Genomic DNA, 21,145 nt, shown 5'->3' on the forward strand with positions numbered 1-21,145 from the left:
GCAAGAACTGTGTCAACACTGTCAGTGGTGACAATAAGGCAGGAGGAGGTGCATTTCCTTCTTAAATCGCTTGACCAAGGAAAGGCTGTGGGCCCAGACAAGTTGAGCCCAAGATTGCTGAGAAGATGTGCAGACCAGCTAGCAGCACCTCTAACTTGCATCTTTCAGCACTGCCTAGTACAGTGTAAATGGCCCTCTCTGTGGAAAGAGGCAAATGTAGTCCCTGTTCACAAAAAGAAGAGCAGAGCAGAAATCAGCAACTACAGACCAGTGTCACTCCTGTCAATCACTGGTAAGATCCTTGAGACAATAATCTCAAGACAAATGACAGAGTTTTTTGACTATCACTCACTACTTTGTGATCGTCAATATGGCTTCAGGAAAGGTTACTCTGCTGCTGATCTGTTGTTAAACCCCTCCACTATGTGGCACCAGTCACTGGATGAATCCAAAGTCAGCTGTGTGGTAGCACTGGACATTGCTGGCGCTTTCGACCGGGTGTGGCACCAGGGCCTCTTAGCAAAACTTCAAGCACTGGGAATTGCAGGCTCTATGCTATGTCTCCTCAGTGATTACCTTCATGGTAGATCTCTAAGTGTAGTTCTCAATGGAACGGAATCAGCAAGACATCCTATTGGGGCAAGTGTTCCACAAGGAAGCATGCTGGGACCATTGTTAAGGAATGTCTACTTCAACGACCTTCTTCATCTCATCCCAGAATCACATGCATATGCAGACGACTGTACACTGACATTCACTTATCCAAGAGAAGAAATGCCAGCTGCTCTAAGCTACATCAATCACCAGCTGAGAGCTATATCAGCTTGGGGAAATAGATGGCAAGTAACATTTGCACCTGAGAAAACGCAAATGATGATCGTCTCTAGGCACCATGATGGTAATGCTGGTGCAGTAGTAAGGATGAATGGGAGGGTGTTGGCACCTGGAGAAGAAGTTGATATCCTTGGGGTGAAATTTTATTCCAAACTAACCATGAAGAACCATATTGTACATCTTGCAAACAAAGCAGCCAGGAAGCTTACAGCACTTACCCGTATCTCACATCTACTTGACAGTAGGGGTTGCAAGATTCTGTACGAGGCACAAGTACACTCACACCTTGAGTATGCTCCACTTTCTTGGTTTGCCTGCCCCCCCCCCCCTCTCATCGGCGACTGCTTGACAGAGTAGAGAACAGAGCAAGACGTCTCATCTCTTGCCTGGACCCATCCTTGATAGATCTGTCGTTTCAGCAGAGCCTTCAACATAGGAGGGATGTGGGTGGCCTTACTGTTATGCACAAGGCCAATATTGTCAAAGTACCACACTTGGATCCACTTTGAGGATAGCGTGAAACAAGCTTTTATGCCACAAGAAGGGCAGAAAGCAGCAACTTCACTCTGGCTGTACCCTTCTCCAGAACATCACTCCATCTGAGATCATATATACCCAAGATGACTCGAGTATGGAACACATTCGTACAGCATAATGATGTCAACGAGATAAAGCCAGTTGATCAAATGAAAATGCTGGCCCACAGATGGCTCCAATTTCATCCTGTTCCCTACTTGTATGTCTCATAACAATAAAAATGCTTTCAAATGAGCTGATGTAGGTAACAGCTCTTAGCTTGCCAATAAAGTTAGGAATCCTTAACCTGTAAATAGCTTGTCAATAAAGCTAGGGATCCACAACCTTGTCAAACCCTATTTAACAAAAAAAAAAAAAAAAGACAGAGACAGAGAGACAGAGAGAGAGAGAGAGAGACAGAGAGAGAGAGACAGAGAGAGAGACAGAGAGAGAGACAGAGAGAGAGACAGAGAGAGAGCCAGAGAGAGAGCCAGAGAGAGAGACAGACAGAGAGAGAAAGTGAATTTAAAAAAAATTTCACAAGCACAAGAGAATGCAGTGTGTCAGTTTGTGGCCATGCCAAGTGGGTACTGGGTAGCGAGGTGGGAAGAATGGGCAGACAAGTGTCCCCTAATTCACAAACTGAGCACCATAGAACCCACCTATCTACCCCCTTTATCTTGTGCTTCTAGAACCTTATATTAATACCTGTATAGACAAAACATACCTTGGAAATGCTTGGAGACTGCAGGTTCACTGCATTAAGTTTACAGTAGACCGTCATTTAACACGAGTTTATTAGGCACGATTCGGGTATAGCACGACTGAAGAATTGCGGCACAATTTTATTTAGCACTTCGTAAAATTAATTTAACACGGTTCAATTTGCGGGAGGGGAAAAAAATTTCCTTTTCCATAAGCGGCAGCCTTGTTGTGGATCAACAGGGCAGACCTCCCGCCATCCCCTGCCACCCCCGAACACTCCCGACAACCACTATCCCAGCATTCGTACTTCATACGTGTCCAGTAAGTTAACCTTCTCTGCTACAAGCTAGTGGTGCTTGTGAATTGTGTTTTGATCTTTTAATTAACATATCTTGTATCTGCCAAGCAATCATGACACCCAGTAGGCATACCAGTGTTGCTGAAAATGGCAAGAAAAGGTATAAGCATTTAAGTCTTAGAATTAATGAAGAAAACAGACATTAGACAACAGATAACTTGTGGCCGTAATGAAGCTCCCTTTGTGCACATAAAATGAGGTAAACACGAGTTTGTGTGATTGACTGACTTGCTGAATGACCGACTTGACTGAATGACTTACTGACTTGACTGAATGACTTACTGACTGACTTGAGTGAATGACTTGAGTGACTGACTGAATGACTTGACTGACTTACTGAATAACTTAGACTTTTTCACTGAAGAGGACCCTGAAATGGTGTCTAGAGCAGCTGATGCCTTATTGTCAGTTGTATAATGTACTGTGGGGTAAAATAGAACAGAAATCCATTACAGAATTTATGTACACTCCAGTACAACCATCGACTTAAGTACCAGAACCTCTACCATCCACCTCAGCCCAGTAGGGCCACAGCATAACTCTTCACAATCATCCACAAACACCAGCACCCACAATTTAAGGTAAGAAATACTATTATTTCTGTTGCATTTGTAATCTTATGCAGTAAAAAACATAATACATCACGACAATGAACTACAATTACATATTTACTTTTATTTTTGTAAGATGTGGAGGCCTAAAAAAAAAAAAGTTTGGCTTTTTTGAGGCGCCCCGGAACGTAACCCTATTTTTCCCATAAGTTCTTCAGTTCATCTAACACAGTTTTACTTAACACAGCATTTTCAGGAATGTAACTACCGTGTTAAATGACAGTCTACTGTATATCTATAGATATCTAACAGACGATATAGGTGGTCAAGAGGTATAAAGGGGGAGGGCAATGAGGTGACTCACCATCTGCAAGCAGGTAGGCAATGCTCTCACCTCACACACTGAGTGTCTGTAGTTCAATTCCTGACTGGGAGGAAATATTGGGCATGTTTCCTTACACCCGCTGTCCTTACTCACCTAGCAGTAAGGAGGTATCTGAGTATTAGTCGACTGGTGTGGGTCACATCCTGGGGACAAGATTAAAGGACCCCAGTGGATACAAGACAGACAGTCCTTGATGACACACTGACTTTTTTTGGGTTATCCTGAGTGACTAACCCTTCGGATTAAAATTCTGAACACATCTTAATTAGGCAAAGACTAACCTGAAGACCTCGCGGTGATGGAGTACCAGACGGTGGAGGCGGCAGTACAGTAGCAGGAGGCGATTTGGAAGTCCCAGCTACAACTGAAGCCAAAATGTTCAGGCTGGTTTTGTTCTCAGACTCACTGCCTTGCATGAGAGTTCCAGAGCCACAGCGTAACATTAGTGAGAGTGCAGCATTGTCAAAGTCAGTAGTATATGGCATATCATACTTGTTGGGAATAGGAGTGACCTGTCAATGCATCAAAACTTAAATTGTTTTGTCCATTTGCATAGATAGTAATTGCTGCACATAATTAAGCAAAAAATGAATAATGCATGTGAAATAAAAGAATATTCTTGATATGTAGCCATTTTCTGAATCTAGAACTCTTAAGAGGAAGGATATGCCTGTAAATACAATACTGAAATTTGTCACAATTTTACATTCATTACTCAAGCATAGTTAACCAAAACAGATACAGATCAGCAATTATCAGGCAAATGGTTATAAGACTTCCAAAATTATCTGGCAGTACTGCTCAATCTGGTGGATACCTATAAGGCTAAAAAGAAATGCAAAAAAGTCCTACTGAAAAATTGGGCCCTTTGTTGAAAATACAAGTGCATCCTTTCCCTAGAGGAGCCTGATAAGTGATAACTAATTTCACATAACAGGATAATTATTAATCATTGATTTCACATAAAATAATTAAGTACACTGAGCACATTCAGAGCACAAAACATATTTTAGCCTTTTTTTATATAATAGTAGAGAAGATAACTTTTTTTTTTTTATGTGCACCTTCACCTAGACAATTAAAAGGAATCCCACCAGGAGACAAGAATCAACCCACCTTGTTAGCTCCTTCTTCATTACCATTTTCAACAAGATCAGAATCCTCAGGTCTCCTGGGAGAGCTGAAGGAGTCTGGTGTCAGAAGGTTCATGGGTGGCTGAAAGTGTGTTTATGAAACACTATTTAATATGTTATAATATAGATCAAGCAATATCATGTAATTTTCTTGTGCTATAAAAAAACAAACAGAAAAATTAGCTACTGTAGTTTTTAAAGATTATGGAAAGACCTATATTTGTAATCAGATGAACAGATTAAATTCGTAATTTCGTCAAAATTGTGTACACAAAGCATCAGGTGTCATCATAGTGAATGGGGCATGGGAATGTCACCTGGCTTGCCGGAATCTGAGCCCATACAATGCGTTGTTTACACATCTATGTACAGTAGGGCCCCGCTTTATGGCGTTTCGCTAATACGGGCATTTCAAATTACGACCAAAACTCGCTGTATGGCTCCCCCTGTACGGCACCCCACCCAGTTTGTTTACATTCTCCGTGAGTACAACTCTCCCTTACGTTTGGAAACTTTCCAAAATTTCAAGTGTTTTAAAGTTATTTCATATTTTATTTTTTTATTTTTTTTTATTATCACACTGGCCGATTCCCACCAAGGCAGGGTGGCCCGAAAAAGAAAAACTTTCACCATCATTCACTCCATCACTGTCTTGCCAGAAGGGTGCTTTACACTACAGTTTTTAAACTGCAACATTAACACCCCTCCTTCAGAGTGCAGGCACTGTACTTCCCATCTCCAGGACTCAAGTCCGGCCTGCCGGTTTCCCTGAACCCCTTCATAAATGTTACTTTGCTCACACTCCAACAGCACGTCAAGTATTAAAAACCATTTGTCTCCATTCACTCCTATCAAACACGCTCACGCATGCCTGCTGGAAGTCCAAGCCCCACGCACACAAAACCTCCTTTACCCCCTCTCTCCAACCTTTCCTAGGCCGACCCCTACCCCGCCTTCCTTCCACTACAGACTGATACACTCTTGAAGTCATTCTGTTTCGCTCCATTCTCTCTACATGTCCGAACCACCTCAACAACCCTTCCTCAGCCCTCTGGACAACAGTTTTGGTAATGTGTTAGGTAAGACACATATGCAACAGTTAGGTATCTTTATTTTGAAACGTTTCGCCTACACAGTAGGCTTCTTCAGTCGAGTACAGAAAAGTTGATAGAAGCAGAAGATACTTGAAGACGATGTAATCAGTCCATCACTTTAAGGGTGATGGACTGATTACATCGTCTTCAAGTATCTTCTGCTTCTATCAACTTTTCTGTACTCGACTGAAGAAGCCTACTGTGTAGGCGAAACGTTTCGAAATAAAGATACCTAACTGTTGCATATGTGTCTTACCTAACAATCTGTCGGTATTTTATACCATTTTAATGTTCAGTTTTGGTAATCCCGCACCTCCTCCTAACTTCCAAACTACGAATTCTCTGCATTATATTCACACCACACATTGTCCTCAGACATGACATCTCCACTGCCTCCAGCCTTCTCCTCGCTGCAACATTCATCACCCATGCTTCACACCCATATAAGAGCGTTGGTAAAGCTATACTCTCATACATTCCCCTCTTTGCCTCCAAGGACAAAGTTCTTTGTCTCCACAGACTCCTAAGTGCACCACTCACTCTTTTCCCCTCATCAATTCTATGATTCACCTCATCTTTCATAGACCCATCCGCTGACACGTCCACTCCCAAATATCTGAATACATTCACCTCCTCCATACTCTCTCCCTCCAATCTGATATTCAATCTTTCATCACCTAATCTTTTTGTTATCCTCATAACCTTACTCTTTCCTGTGTTCACCTTTAATTTTCTTCTTTTGCACACCCTACCAAATTCATCCACCAATCTCTGCAACTTCTCTTCAGAATCTCCCAAGAGCACAGTGTCATCAGCAAAGAGCAGCTGAGACAACTCCCACTTTGTGTGTGATTCTTTATCTTTTAACTCCATGCCTCTTGCCAAGACCCTCGCATTTACTTCTCTTACAACCCCATCTATAAATATATTAAACAACCACGGTGACATCACACATCCTTGTCTAAGGCCTACTTTTACTGGGAAATAATTTCCCTCTTTCCTATGTACTCTAACTTGAGCCTCACTATCCTCGTAAAAACTCTTCACTGCTTTCAGTAACCTACCTCCTACACCATACACTTGCAACATCTGCCACATTGCCCCCCTATCCACCCTGTCATACGCCTTTTCCAAATCCATAAATGCCACAAAGACCTCTTTAGCCTTATCTAAATACTGTTCACTTATATGTTTCACTGTAAACACCTGGTCCACACACCCCCTACCTTTCCTAAAGCCTCCTTGTTCATCTGCTATCCTATTCTCCGTCTTACTCTTAATTCTTTCAATAATAACTCTACCATACACTTTACCAGGTATACTCAGCAGACTTATCCCCTTATAATTTTTGCACTCTCTTTTATCCCCTTTGCCTTTATACAAAGGAACTATGCATGCTCTCTGCCAATCCCTAGGTACCTTACCCTCTTCCATACATTTATTAAATAATTGCACCAACCACTCCAAAACTATATCCCCACCTACTTTTAACATTTCTATCTTTATCCCATCAATCCCGGCTGCCTTACCCCCTTTCATTTTACCTACTGCCTCACGAACTTCCCCCACACTCACAACTGGCTCTTCCTCACTCCTACAAGACGTTATTCCTCCTTGTCCTATACACGAAATCACAGCTTCCCTATCTTCATCAACATTTAACAATTCCTCAAAATATTCCCTCCATCTTCCCAATACCTCTAACTCTCCATTTAATAACTCTCCTCTCCTATTTTTAACTGACAAATCCATTTGTTCTCTAGGCTTTCTTAACTTGTTAATCTCACTCCAAAACTTTTTCTTATTTTCAACAAAATTTGTTGATAACATCTCACCCACTCTCTCATTTGCTCTCTTTTTACATTGCTTCACCACTCTCTTAACCTCTCTCTTTTTCTCCATATACTCTTCCCTCCTTGCATCACTTCTACTTTGTAAAAACTTCTCATATGCTAACTTTTTCTCCCTTACTACTCTCTTTACATCATCATTCCACCAATCGCTCCTCTTCCCTCCCGCACCCACTTTCCTGTAACCACAAACTTCTGCTGAACACTCTAACACTACATTTTTAAACCTACCCCATACCTCTTCGACCCCATTGCCTATGCTCTCATTAGCCCATCTATCCTCCAATAGCTGTTTATATCTTACCCTAATTGCCTCCTCTTTTAGTTTATAAACCTTCACCTCTCTCTTCCCTGATGCTTCTATTCTCCTTGTATCCCATCTACCTTTTACTCTCAGTGTAGCTACAACTAGAAAGTGATCTGATATATCTGTGCCCCCTCTATAAACATGTACATCCTGAAGTCTACTCAACAGTCTTTTATCTACCAATACATAATCCAACAAACTACTGTCATTTCGCCCTACATCATATCTTGTATACTTATTTATCCTCTTTTTCTTAAAATATGTATTACCTATAACTAAACCCCTTTCTATACAAAGTTCAATCAAAGGGCTCCCATTATCATTTACACCTGGCACCCCAAACTTACCTACCACACCCTCTCTAAAAGTTTCTCCTACTTTAGCATTCAGGTCCCCTACCACAATTACTCTCTCACTTGGTTCAAAGGCTCCTATACATTCACTTAACATCTCCCAAAATCTCTCTCTCCTCTACATTCCTCTCTTCTCCAGGTGCATACACGCTTATTATGACCCACTTTTCGCATCCAACCTTTACTTTAATCCACATAATTCTTGAATTTACACATTCATATTCTCTTTTCTCCTTCCATAACTGATCATTTAACATTACTGCTACCCCTTCCTTTGCTCTAACTCTCTCAGATACTCCAGATTTAATCCCATTTATTTCCCCCCACTGAAACTCCCCTACCCCCTTCAGCTTTGTTTCGCTTAGGGCCAAGACATCCAACTTCTTTTCATTCATAACATCAGCAATCATCTGTTTCTTGTCATCTGCACTACATCCATGCACATTTAAGCATCCCAGTTTTATAAAGTTTTTCTTCTTCTCTTTTTTAGTAAATGTCTACAGGAGAAGGGGTTACTAGCCCATTGCTCCCGGCATTTTAGTCGCCTCATACGACACGCATGGCTTATGGAGGAAAGATTCTTTTCCACTTCCCCATGGACAATAGAAGAAATAAAGAAGAACAAGAGCTATTTAGAAAAAGGAGAAAAACCTAGATGTATGTATATATATATATGCATGTGCGTGTCTGTGAAGTGTGACCAAATAATTATACTTACATTTGTGTAAGAGTACCTAAGTAACTTACACACACTGCTGGCATGCAGGTACACATTAACCCTTTCAGGGTTTCCAAAGTACTAGTATGGCTTACGCGCCAGGGTTATTGACGTACTAGTACGCGTAAATTCTAGCGCCTTCAAATCAAGCGGGAAAAGGCTGGTAGGCCTAGATGTGAGAGAATGGGTGTGCATGGTCGGTGTGTGCGGTAGAAAGAAAATCTGGGACCCAGTGGCGCATTGTGGGAACGCCATTTTAATAGACCTTGTTCACCATGCCTCATGGTAAGAAACTCCTCACTCCTCGGCGAATTGGGACACTTTTTTCCCCCAGTGACAGTTCTAATACAGATGGAAGTGCCAGTGAAGATGAGTTTCTAGGTTTTGATGAGGTTGTGACCGAAACTAATGACCATAATACCAGTAATAGTGAGGAAATGACCCTCAGCCTTCCACCTCTGCTGCTGGGCCATTTTGTTCATGTTCAGTTGTACCAGAACGAAAGAGGAAACTCCTATTTTCCCATATCCCGAACTCAGTTGTGAGCATTGGTGATGATAGTGAATATGAACTACAAGCTCTTGAAAACAGTTCCAGAAGCGATAGTGAAGTGGAATATTCTCCAGTGAAGTGTCAGTATATACGAAAGGTATATGCGCTCTGGTAGTGTGCCATATGCCATTCCAAGGGGAAGGAGTACATCTTGGAGTACATCCCATGGCTGTACAACAGGAACAAATAGTGAAAATGAAGATGATAGTGTTGCAATTGGGATGGAAAATGTGCATGGTGGTGGTAGTGGTGGTGCCGGCCATGAGGCACCAGCAGTGGGCCATGCTGCCACCCACACCGATGCCTCAGCTGATCTACAACAAAGGCCACCATCCCCCACCCACCCACCACACCAACATCCACAACCACAACCACCTGTCAATATCCAGTACCCACCAGCAAACTGCACCTGGGATTGGCAGGAAGCTGGCAATTTTGTTCCCAATCCCCATCAGTTTGATGAAAGTCAAAGTGGAATATGGCCATCCTGTACACTTGGGAACAATGCCACTGAACTGGAATGTTTCGAGTTATTCTTTGATGAACCCCTGATGGAAATTATTGTCAGGGAAAGCAACACATACTTCGATTACACCATGGCAAACACAATACTTTCACCAAAATCATGCCTACACCAGTGGATGGAGACAACTGTGGCTGAGATGCATCTTTTCTTTGCCACAATAATGCTTATGCCACACATGTATAAGCACAGTGTCAAATCATACTGGTCAACAGACCGCCTGATTGAAACCCCTGGATTAGTGATATAGTGCGAGTGAATAGATTTGTGCTACTATTACGTATGCTACACTTCTCAGATAAAACCAGGCCTGACAGAAACGACAGGTTATATAAGATTAGGAATGTGTTTGTGTATCTGAAAGGGAAATTCAATATATATTTTTATCCCTTCAGGAAGCTTGTTATTGATGAGTCTTTGATTCTGTTCAAAGGAAGACTCATTCAAGCAGTATATACCAAGCAAGAGGAAATGCTTTGATATAAAGTTATTTGTGCTTTGTGACTGCTACAGTGGTCTTGTATTGGATATTATTGTGTACACTGGACCTTATACATTGCAAAATACCAGGAAGTTATTGGGCATCTCTGGTAATGTGGTTAGAACAATGATGGAACCATAAGGGGCATATATTAAATACAGTGGAACTTCAAATTTCGAACGTATCGCTTATCGAACTCTTAGAAAATAAAACCCTTTTCTCGAACCAACTTTGTCCCAATTAGCGAACTTGCCACTATTTTCGAACCGATAGGTACTGGACCTGCCTGGCAGCCCGCTCTCGCTCTATCCGTGTCCACACACAGGCGCCGTGAGCCAGCCTGGTTTTCTTGATGCTTGAGTGAACACTAACCTGCGCTCTCATTCAAACATTTTACGATTATTTCATTATGTTTAGTGATTGCAGGACTGTGAAATAAGCTACAATGGGCCCAAAGAAACTTGCTAGTGGTACCCCTGTGGTAAAGAAAGTGAGAAACACCACAGATGTGAAGAAGGAAATAATACAGAACTGCAATGATCTCCAAATGTTTGAGGAGAAGTACCACCCTGAGCAAGCTGAAACAAGCCATCTTTGCAACACGTTCAGTGACAGTGACTCTCAAGCTGGTCCTAGTGGCATTAAAAGACAGAGAAGGGAAGTAACCCCAGATAGGGCTTTGATACCTCAAGTCCTCATGGAGGGGAGGGGGATTCTCCTTCCAAACACTAACCCCAACTCCCTCTCTCCTCCTCCCTATCTTCCAGATGCCATCACCAATCTTCAATAAACGTAAGTAAAAATTTTTTTTTTTTTTTTTTAACAAGTCGGCCATCTCCCACCGAGGCAGGGTGATCCAAAAAGAAAGAAAATCCCCAAAAAGAAAATACTTTCATCATCATTCAACACTTTCACCTCACTCACACATAATCACTGTTTTTGCAGAGGTGCTCAGAACACAACAGTAAAGAAGCATATAGTACATATAGACACACAATATATCCCTTCAAACTGCTAATATCCCGAACCCCTCCCTTAGAGTGCAGGCATTGTACTTCCCATTTCCAGGACTCAAGTCCGTCTATAAAAATAACCAGCTTCCCTGAATCCCTTCACTAAATATTACAATGCTCACACTCCAACAGATCGTCAGGTCCCAAATACCATTCGTCTCCATTCACTCCTATCGAACACGCTCATGCACGCCTGCTGGAAATCCAAGCCCCTCGCCCACAAAACCTCCCTTACCCCTTCCTTCCAACCTTTTCGAGGACGACCCCTACCCCGCCTTCCTTCCCCTACAGATTTATACGCTCTCCATGTCATTCTACTTTGATCCATTCTCTCTAAATGACCAAACCACCTCAACAACCACTTTTCAGCCCTCTGACTAATACATTTATTAACTCTACACCTTCTCCTAATTTCCACACTCCGAATTTTCTGCATAATATTTACACCACACATTGCCCTTAAACAGGACATCTTCACTGCCTCCAACCGCCTCCTCGCTGCTGCATCCACAGCTCAAGCTTCACACCCATATAAGAGTGTTGGTACTACTATACTTTCATACATTTACTTCTTTGCCTTCATAGATAACGTTTTTGTCTCCACATATACCTCAACGCACCACTCACCTTTTTTCCCTCATCAGTTCTATGATTAACCTCATCCTTCATAAATCCAAGTGCCGACACGTCATCTCTCAAGTACTATCTGAAAACATTCACTTCTTCATACTCCTCCTACCCAATTTGATATCCAATTATTCTTTATCTAAATCATTTGATGGAACCGCGGGTTCAATCCCAGCCGGGGTATGGTTCACTTTCAACTTTCTACCTTTACACACACTCCCAAACTCATCCACTAACCTTTGCAATTTTTCTTTAGAATCTCCCATAAGCACAGTATCATCAACAAAAAGCAACTGTGTCAATTCACATTTTGTATTTAATTCCCCATAATTTAAACCCACCCCTCTCCTAAACACCCTAGCATTTACTTCTTTTACAACCCCCATCTGTAAATTTATTAAACAACCATGATGACATTACACATCCCTGTCTAAGAGTCACCTTTACCGGGAAGTAGTCTCCCTCTCTTCTACACACCCTAACCTGAGCCTCACTATCCTCATAAAAACTCTTTACAGCATTTAGTAACTGACCACCTATTCCATATACTTGCAACATCTGCCACATTGCTCCTCTATCCACTCTATCATATGCCTTTTCTAAATCCATAAATGCAATAAAAACTTCCCTACCTTTATCTAAATACTGTTCACATATATGCTTCAATGTAAACACTTGATCTACACATCCCCTACCCACTCTGAAACCTCCTTGCTCATCCACAATCCTACATTCTGTCTTACCTCTAATTCTTTCAATTATAACCCTTCCGTACTCTTTTCCTGGTATACTCAGTAAACCTATTCCTCTATAATTTTTACAATCTCTTTTGTCCCCCTTCCCTTTATATAAAGGGACTATACATGCTCTCTGCCAATTCCTAGGTACCTTCCCCTCTTTCATACATTTTAAACAAAAATACCAACCACTCCAACACTATATCCCCCCTGCTTTTAACATTTCTGTCATGCTCCCATCAGTTCCAGCTGCTTTACCCCCTTTCATTCAATGTAATGCCTCACACACCTCTCCCACACACGCATCCTCTTCTTTTTCACTCCTAAAAGATGGTATAACTCCCTGTCCAGTGCATGAAATCACCACTTCCCTTTCTTCGTCGACATTTAAAAGTTTCTCAAAATATTCTCGCCATCTACCCAAAACTTCCATCTCCCCACCTACTAACTCCCCTACTCTGTTTTTAACTGACAAATCCATTCGTTCTCTAGGCTTTCTTAACTTGTTTAACTCACTCCAAAAATTTTTCTTATTTTCATTAAAATTTCTTGACAGTGACTCTCCCACTCTATCATCTGCTCTCCTTTTGTACTCTCTCACCACTCTCTTCACCTTTCTTTTACTTTCCATATACTCTACTCTTCTTATAATGCTTCTCCTTCGTAAAAACCTCTCATAAGCTAACTTTTTCTCTTTCATCACACCGTTTACTTCATCATTCCACCAATCACTCCTCTTTCCTCCTGCACCCACCCTCCTATAACCACAAACTTCTGCCCCACATTCTAATACTGCATTTTTAAAAATATTCCAAACCCCCCCCCCCCGGATACTCATACTTACATCAGCCCACCTTTCTGCCAATAGTTGCTTATATCTCACCCGAACTTCCTCCTCCCTTAGTTTATACACTTTCACCTCCCTCTTGCTCGTTGTTGCCATTTTCCTCTTTTTCCATCTACCTCTTACTCTAACTGTAGCTACAACTAAATAATGATCCGATATATCAGTTGCCCCTCTATAAACGTGTACATCCTGGAGCCTACCCATCAACCTTTTATCCACGAATACATAATCTAACGAACTACTTTCATTACGTGCTATATCATACCTTGTATATTTATTTATCCTCTTCTTTATAAAATATGTATTACTTATTATCAAACCTCTTTATACACATAGCTCAATTAAAGGCTCCCCATTTTCATTTACCCCTGGCACCCCAAATTTACATTTTTGCCCACTTTAGCATTGAAATCCCCAACCACCATTACTCTCACACTTGGTTCAAAACTGCCCACACATTCACTCAACATTTCCCAAAATCTCTCTCTACACTTCTCTCTTCTCCAGGTGCATATACGCTTACTATAACCCACTTTTCACATCCAACCTTTATTTTACTCAACATAATCCTTGAATTAATACATTTATAGTCCCTCTTTTCCTGCGATAGCTTATCCTTCAACATTATTGCTACTCCTTCTTTAGCTCTAACTATTTGAAACCCCTGACCTAATCCCATTTATTCCTCTCCACTGAAACTCTCCCATCCCCTTCAGCTTTGTTTCACTTAAAGCCAGGACATCCAGCTTCTTCTCACTCATAATATCCACAATCATCCCTTATCATTTGCACAACATCCATGCACATTCAGACTTCCCACTTGGACAATTTTCTTATTCTTTTTAGTAATTATTACAAGAAAAGGGGTTACTAGCCCATTGCTCCTGGCATTTTAGTTGACTTTTAAAACACGCATGGCTTATGGAGGAAAGATTCTTATTCCACTTCCCCATGGATATAAAAGGGAAAGTAATAAGACCAAGAACTATTAAGATAAAATCAAAGAAAACTCAGATCTTTCTTTCTTTCAACACACCGGCCGTATCCCACCAAGGTAGGGTGGCCCAAAAAGAAAAATGAAATTTCTCTTAAATTTAGTAATTTACACAAGAGAAGAGGTTACTAGCCCCTTGCTCCCAGCATTTTAGTCGCTTCTTACAACACGCATGGCTCACGGAGGAAGAATTCTGTTCCACTTCCCCATGGAGATAAGAGGAAATAAACAAGAACAAGAACTAGAAAGAAAATAGAAGAATACCCAGAGGGGTGTGTATATGTATGCTTGTACATGTATGTGTAGTGTGACCTAAGAGTAAGTAGAAGTAGCAAGACGTACCTGTAATCTTGCATATTTATGAGAGACAAAAAACACCAGCAATCCTACCATTGCGTAAAACAATTACAGGCTTTCGTTTCACACTCACTTGGCAGGACGGTAGTACCCCCCTGGTTGGTTGCTGTCTACCAACCTACTACCTATTTTATATGTTTATTTAAATTTATTAATACATAATTGAACACTATATTTGTTGTGTGTATGTAAAACTATAATTAATCTCTATAATTTTTTTTTTTTTTTTGAATATTTTTGGGTTTCTGGAACGGATTAATTTTATTTCCATTATTTTTTATGGGAAATATTGCTTCACTTTTCATACTTTTCAAATTTAGAACTAATTCCTGAAACGGATTAAGTTCGATATTTGAGGTTCCACTGTACTGATAACTGGTACACAAGCCCCTCACTCAGTGATTTTTTGCAAGTGAACGTGACAGATGTGTGTGGCACAGTGCGTGCAAATCATAAGCATATGCCCAGGTTTGACGCTGGCACTCGTAGAGGTGAGATGCAGGCATTTGCTGCCAATGACATCATGGCATTTCAATGGCATGACAAACGAGATGTCACACTGTTGTCATCAGCTCACCCTAACGAAATGACAAACACTGGCAGGCAGAATAGAGATCAATGAATCCATTCTAAAACCTGCAGCTGTGACTGATTACACCTTCCACATGCATTCAGTGGACAAATATGACATGCAGATTGGGTTTGCTGATTGTGTTCGCAAGAGTTATAAGTGGTACATAAAATTCTTTTTCCATCTTCTGGACATATTATAAGCTCAATGCTTATATTATGTACAAGATGAGGACCAGAAACAAACCACCATATGGCGAATTTTATTTGTCTGTCATCAGACAAATAGTATTCAAGTACCAAGGAACAACACCTGCAATAGAAAACCGCCCACTAAGTTATCAACAATTACCTTCTCATCTGAAGCATGGTGATCACTTCTTAATACAACTGCCTGCTACTTCCTTCAAGAAAAAGGCTCAGAAGAGGTGTTACGTCTGTGCACATACAAAAAAAACGCCCACAACAATGCAGACACTCATTTTGTGTGTGAGGAGTGAAAAACACCACTGTGCATGACTATCATGTTTCAAAGAGTTCCAGAGGCTGCAGAACTTCTAGAAACATGTTCTGTGACTGTATAAGTATATATAAATATAGAAAAATAGTAATAAACAACATTTTAAATCATTCATTTGTGTAAACAAGTTTTGTAAACAATGTAGTGACAACAGTGTTTGTGCAGTTATTGTGTAGTAAATAAAGAGAAAAAACTTACAAAATAGTGCTCATATTGGTCTCACAGGCCATAAGTTACTTAAAAAAAAAAAAAAAAAAAAAAGTAGAAAAAAAGAAAAGAAAATACCGGGTGACCGGCAGTCAGCGATGATGCCACATGCAGCTCATTTTCTGTCAACTTCACGCCTCCATATCTCGGTAAGTACTGATGGCAAAACTATTTTTTTTAGCTTATAATGTTTAAAAAAAAAAACTATCTTATCATAAGAATTTTTATTTTTTTTGAAAATTTCTCGACCCTGAGAACGAGTCTGGGAGATGGCCTGTCGACCCTGAGAGGGTTAAAATCACTAAGAGTATCTTATTAGTCTTGAGGATACCATATTAATAATGACAATAATAATACACAATAATAATCACTCTGAGGTGCATTAAATGTCATATATTACATAAATATTTTCATTAATCCATCTATGATATTTTTTTTAAATTATATAATAAACATGCTAAATACACCCCACAGTGGAATAAACTAATATAAGCAACTATTGGCAGAAAGGTGGACTGGTGCAGGCATGAGTAGTGGTGGGGTTGAAGAGGGTTGGAATAGTTTTAAAAATGCAGTATTAGAATGTGGGGCAGAAGTTTGTTGTTATAGGAGAGTGGGTGCAGGAGGAAAGAGGAGTGATTGGTGGGATGATGAAGTAAAGGGTGTGATAAAAGAGAAAAAGTTAGCTTATGAGAGGTATTTACAAAGCAGAAGTGTTATAAGAAGAGTAGAGTATATGGAGAGTAAAAGAAAGGTGAAGAGAGTGGTGAGAGAGTGCAAAAGGAGAGCGGATGATAGAGTGGGAGAGACACTGTCAAGGAATTTTAATGAAAATAAGAAAAAATTTTGGAATGTTAAACAAGCTAAGAAAGCCTAGGGAACAAATGGATTTATCAGTTAAAAACAGAGAAGGGGAGTTAGTAGATGGGGAGATGGAGGTTTTGGGTAGATGGCGAGAATATTTTGAGGAACTTTTAAATATCGATGAAGAAAGGGAGGCGGCAATTTCATGCACTGGCCAGGGAGGTATACCATCTTTTAGGAGTGAAGAAGAGCAGGATGTGAGTGTGGGGGAGGTGCATGAGGCATTACGTAGAATGAAAGGGGGTAAAGCAGCTGGAACTGATGGGAGCATGACAGAAATGTTAAAAGCAGGGGGGGACATAGCGTTGGAGTGGTTGGTATTTTTGTTTAATAAATGTATGAAAGAGGGGAAGGTACCTAGGGATTGGCAGAGAGCATGTATAGTCCCTTTATATAAAGGAAAGGGGGACAAAAGAGATTGTAAAAATTATAGAGGAATAAGTTTACTGAGTATACCAGGAAAAGTGTACGGTAGGGTTATTATTGAAAGAATTAGAGGTAAGACAGAATGTAGAACTGCGGATGAGCAAGGAGGTTTTAGTGGGGGTAGGGGATGTGTAGATCAAGTGTTTACATTGAAGCATATACGTGAGCAGTATTTAGATAAATGTCGGGAAGTTTTTATTGCATTTATGGACTTAGAAAAGGCATATGATAGAGTGGATAGGGGAGCAATGTGGCAGATGTTGCAAGTGCATGGAATAGGTGGTAAGTTACTAAATGCTGTAAAGAGTTTTTATGAAGATAGTGAGGCTCAGGTTAGGGTGTGTAGAAGAGAGGGAGACTACTTCCCGGTAAAAGTAGGTCTTAGACAGGGATGTGTAATGTCACCATGGTTGTTTAATATATTTATAGATGGGGTTGTAAAAGTAAATGCTAGGGTGTTCAGGAGAGGGGTGGGATTAAATTATGGGGAATTAAATACAAAATGGGAAGTGACACAGTTACTTTTTGCTGATGATACCGTGCTTATGGGAGATTCTAAAGAAAAATTGCAAAGGTTAGTGGACGAATTTGGGAATGTGTAAAGGTAGAAAGTGAATGTTTTCAGATACAGTGGACCCCCGCATAACGATCACCTCCCAATGTGACCAATTATGTAAGTGTATTTATGTAAGTGCGTTTGTACGTGTATGTTTGGGGGTCTGAAATGGACTAATCTACTTCTAAATATTCCTTATGGGAACAAATTCGGTCAGTACTGGCACCTGAACATACTTCTGGAATGAAAAAATATCGTTAACCGGGGGTCCACTGTATTTGGGTGTTGACGTGTCAGCGGATGGATTTATGAAGGATGAGGTTAATCATAGAATTGATAAAGGAAAAAAGGTAGTACCAACACTCTTACATGGGTGTGAAGCTTGGGTTGTAAATGCTGCAGCAAGGAGGCAGTTGGAGGCAGTGGAGATGTCCTGTCTAAGAGCAATGTGTGGTGTAAATATTATGCAGAAAATTAGGTGTGTGGAAATTAGGAAAAGGTGTGGAGTTAATAAAAGTATTAGTCAGAGGGCTGAAGAGGGTTTGTTGAGGTGGTTTGGTCATTTAGAGAGAATTGATCAAAGTAGAATGACATGGAGAGTGTATAAATCTGTAGGGGAAGGAAGGCGGGGTAGGGGTCGTCCTCGAAAAGGTTGGAGGGAGGGGGTCAAGGAGGTGTTGTGGGCAAGGGGTTTGGATTTCCAGCAAGCGTGTGTGAGTGTGTTAGATAGAAGTGAATGGAGACAAATGGTATTTGGGACCTGATGATCTGTTGGAGTGTGAGCAGGGTAATATTTAGTGAAGGGTTTCAGGGGAACCGGTTATTTTATATAACCGGACTTGAGTCCTGGAAATGGGAAGCACAGTGCCTGCACTCTAAAGGAGGGGTTTGGGATATTGGCAGTTTGGAGAGATATTGTGTGTATTTTTATACGTATATACTTCTAAACTGTTATATTCTGGGCACCTCTGCAAAAACAGTGATTATGTGTGAGTGAGGTGAAAGTGTTGAATGATGATGAAAGTATTTTCTTTTTGGGGATTTTCTTTCTCTTTGGGTCACCCTGCCTCGGTGGGAGACGGCCGACTTGTTGAAAAAAAAAAAAAAGAGAGAGAGGTGCTTATAGAGAATGTAAACAAACTGGGTGGCGTGCATCGTATATGAGACAGCTTGCCGTATAGAAAGTTTCGGTCATAATTTGAGATCGCTGTATTAGTGGAATGCCGCAAGGCAAAACGCCGAAAAGCAGGGCTCTACTGTATCCATCAATATTTGATGCTGAGTTTTCTTAGGGAACTCCTGCTCCTAGAGGGCATCATTCCATGATAAATTTTCCAAAGATATTTCAACTACTGCTACTTGCCTGCACTGAAAAACAAGAATGTGTAGAAGGAATTCAAAATTTCAATTCAGAATCTCTACTTTGCACAAAAAAAATAAAAATAAAAAGGTGTATTTGGAGTTTCATACAATTTGTATACCCTTTTGCATACAATATTCCAGATAAGAAAAATACTTCACTACTATTCATGAATCATTTTGGTTAAGCAAAGAAAAGAATTTGCTGCTGTGGGTAAAGACAAGTTTTTGCCATGTATGATACCTGTGATGCAGGTGGTGTCTGGAGAGCACTGTGCTGTGATGAAAGACTGGAGCTCTGGGGAGAGGTCAGGGCATCAGGTGGAGGCGGTGGAGGAGGTTGATCTTCAACCCCTACACCATTGCCACTCACCGTTCCTTCTACCTCAGACACTGAAGTACTGAGGTTCATACTCAGGTCTGTCAGACCATCACGCACCACTGCAACAAAATACTTTATAATACAACAGAAGCGTATTATTGAGGTGAAATACATGACACTAAAATTTATACTCTTTGTAAAGGAAGTCATACCTGCATACCTAGCAAATTTTTGGTTAGAAAACAAATACAGGAATATTTTACTATAGCCTCTCCTCACTTGGCGACATACCCGTTTACTGACGACTCATATTCATGACGGACTCTGACCAGTATGCATACCTATGTATACTAGAGCTGATTTCCTTTATTCTGTTTATTACAATATACAGTACACTACTGCATAAACATTTAAAAATATACTAAAAATGTTATAAATTGTTCAAAGGTGACATTAAAACAATATCAAAGATGGTTGACATAAACCCACTACAGTACTTAGTGACAAATTCGCTTACCGATGTGGTCTTAAGAACAGAACTCTGTTGTTAAGTGAGGAGAAGCTGTATATGTAAATGTCTCTTGTACATAACAGCAATGTAAACTGACTAATGTTGCAAAAAATCTTCCTACTACAATATGACACTGAACTGTTTTTTTAAGTTGGTTATGGCTACATGGGAACAATATACATTCCTATTAACTAACAAATTATTAAAACATATATGAGCAGTAAATGCCATAGAATTATATTAACTAGTTTAATTCTTACTCTAACAGATATCAATGGAATAGTCACATATTGAAAAATCAACCACTATGTTCAGTATAGGTTCAAACAGTATATAATAATTGAAGCATCTCATGCCACTTAAGCCAGTGAGATAGGACAGATAGTAAAGGCATATTAGGCATCATAAAATTGTTTTAAGAGATTGTTTAGCAGCTCCCCTTCCCCTCATTATCAGGAATGCCTCTATTGTTTATCTCCCAACATAGTGAACAGAATATACTGTATTAACTATAATTTAAGAAACCTTACCTATCGAGTCCTGAGATTCACTAAGGTCTAGAGGGCCCACATTGTGATGTCCAGCAAGTGGGGTGGCAGGCTGGAACCTTAGGATGGCTTCTTGCAGAGACTTGGTGTTAATGAGAACACATCGCATTACAACACCATCCACAACATCTACACTGTCTCCATCATCGTTATCGTCGTCGTCTGCAAGTCAAAAGAATAAGGTAGCAACTACAGTCTACAATTAACCTAACAGAGGACTTGAACTCATAGCAAGCTAAGAGTTAAAGCCCTAAAAAATCCATCGACTTAGGTGTGTTCCTACAAAGCAGGAAGGTTAGTACACATAAGCTTCCAGTTTTAACAAGT

General features: G+C 40.4%; 1 protein-coding gene across 1 annotated transcript in view; it reads right to left on the reverse strand.

The window, feature by feature from the left end:
• The window catches only part of LOC128697683 (enhancer of mRNA-decapping protein 4), a 154,604-nt gene that overhangs the window by 56,966 nt on the left and 76,493 nt on the right, over positions 1-21,145 (reverse strand). Inside the window, exons 10-13 of the mRNA XM_070099709.1 lie at positions 20,801-20,980; positions 19,682-19,878; positions 4,466-4,564; positions 3,631-3,861 (exon numbers count right to left, since the gene is read on the reverse strand). Of these exons, the coding sequence (XP_069955810.1) occupies positions 3,631-3,861; positions 4,466-4,564; positions 19,682-19,878; positions 20,801-20,980 (707 nt within the window). The remainder of the gene's footprint in view (positions 1-3,630; positions 3,862-4,465; positions 4,565-19,681; positions 19,879-20,800; positions 20,981-21,145) is intronic.

The sequence above is a fragment of the Cherax quadricarinatus genome, chromosome 68 (genome assembly GCF_038502225.1).
Source record: "Cherax quadricarinatus isolate ZL_2023a chromosome 68, ASM3850222v1, whole genome shotgun sequence".
In the NCBI taxonomy this organism is placed as follows: domain Eukaryota; kingdom Metazoa; phylum Arthropoda; class Malacostraca; order Decapoda; family Parastacidae; genus Cherax; species Cherax quadricarinatus.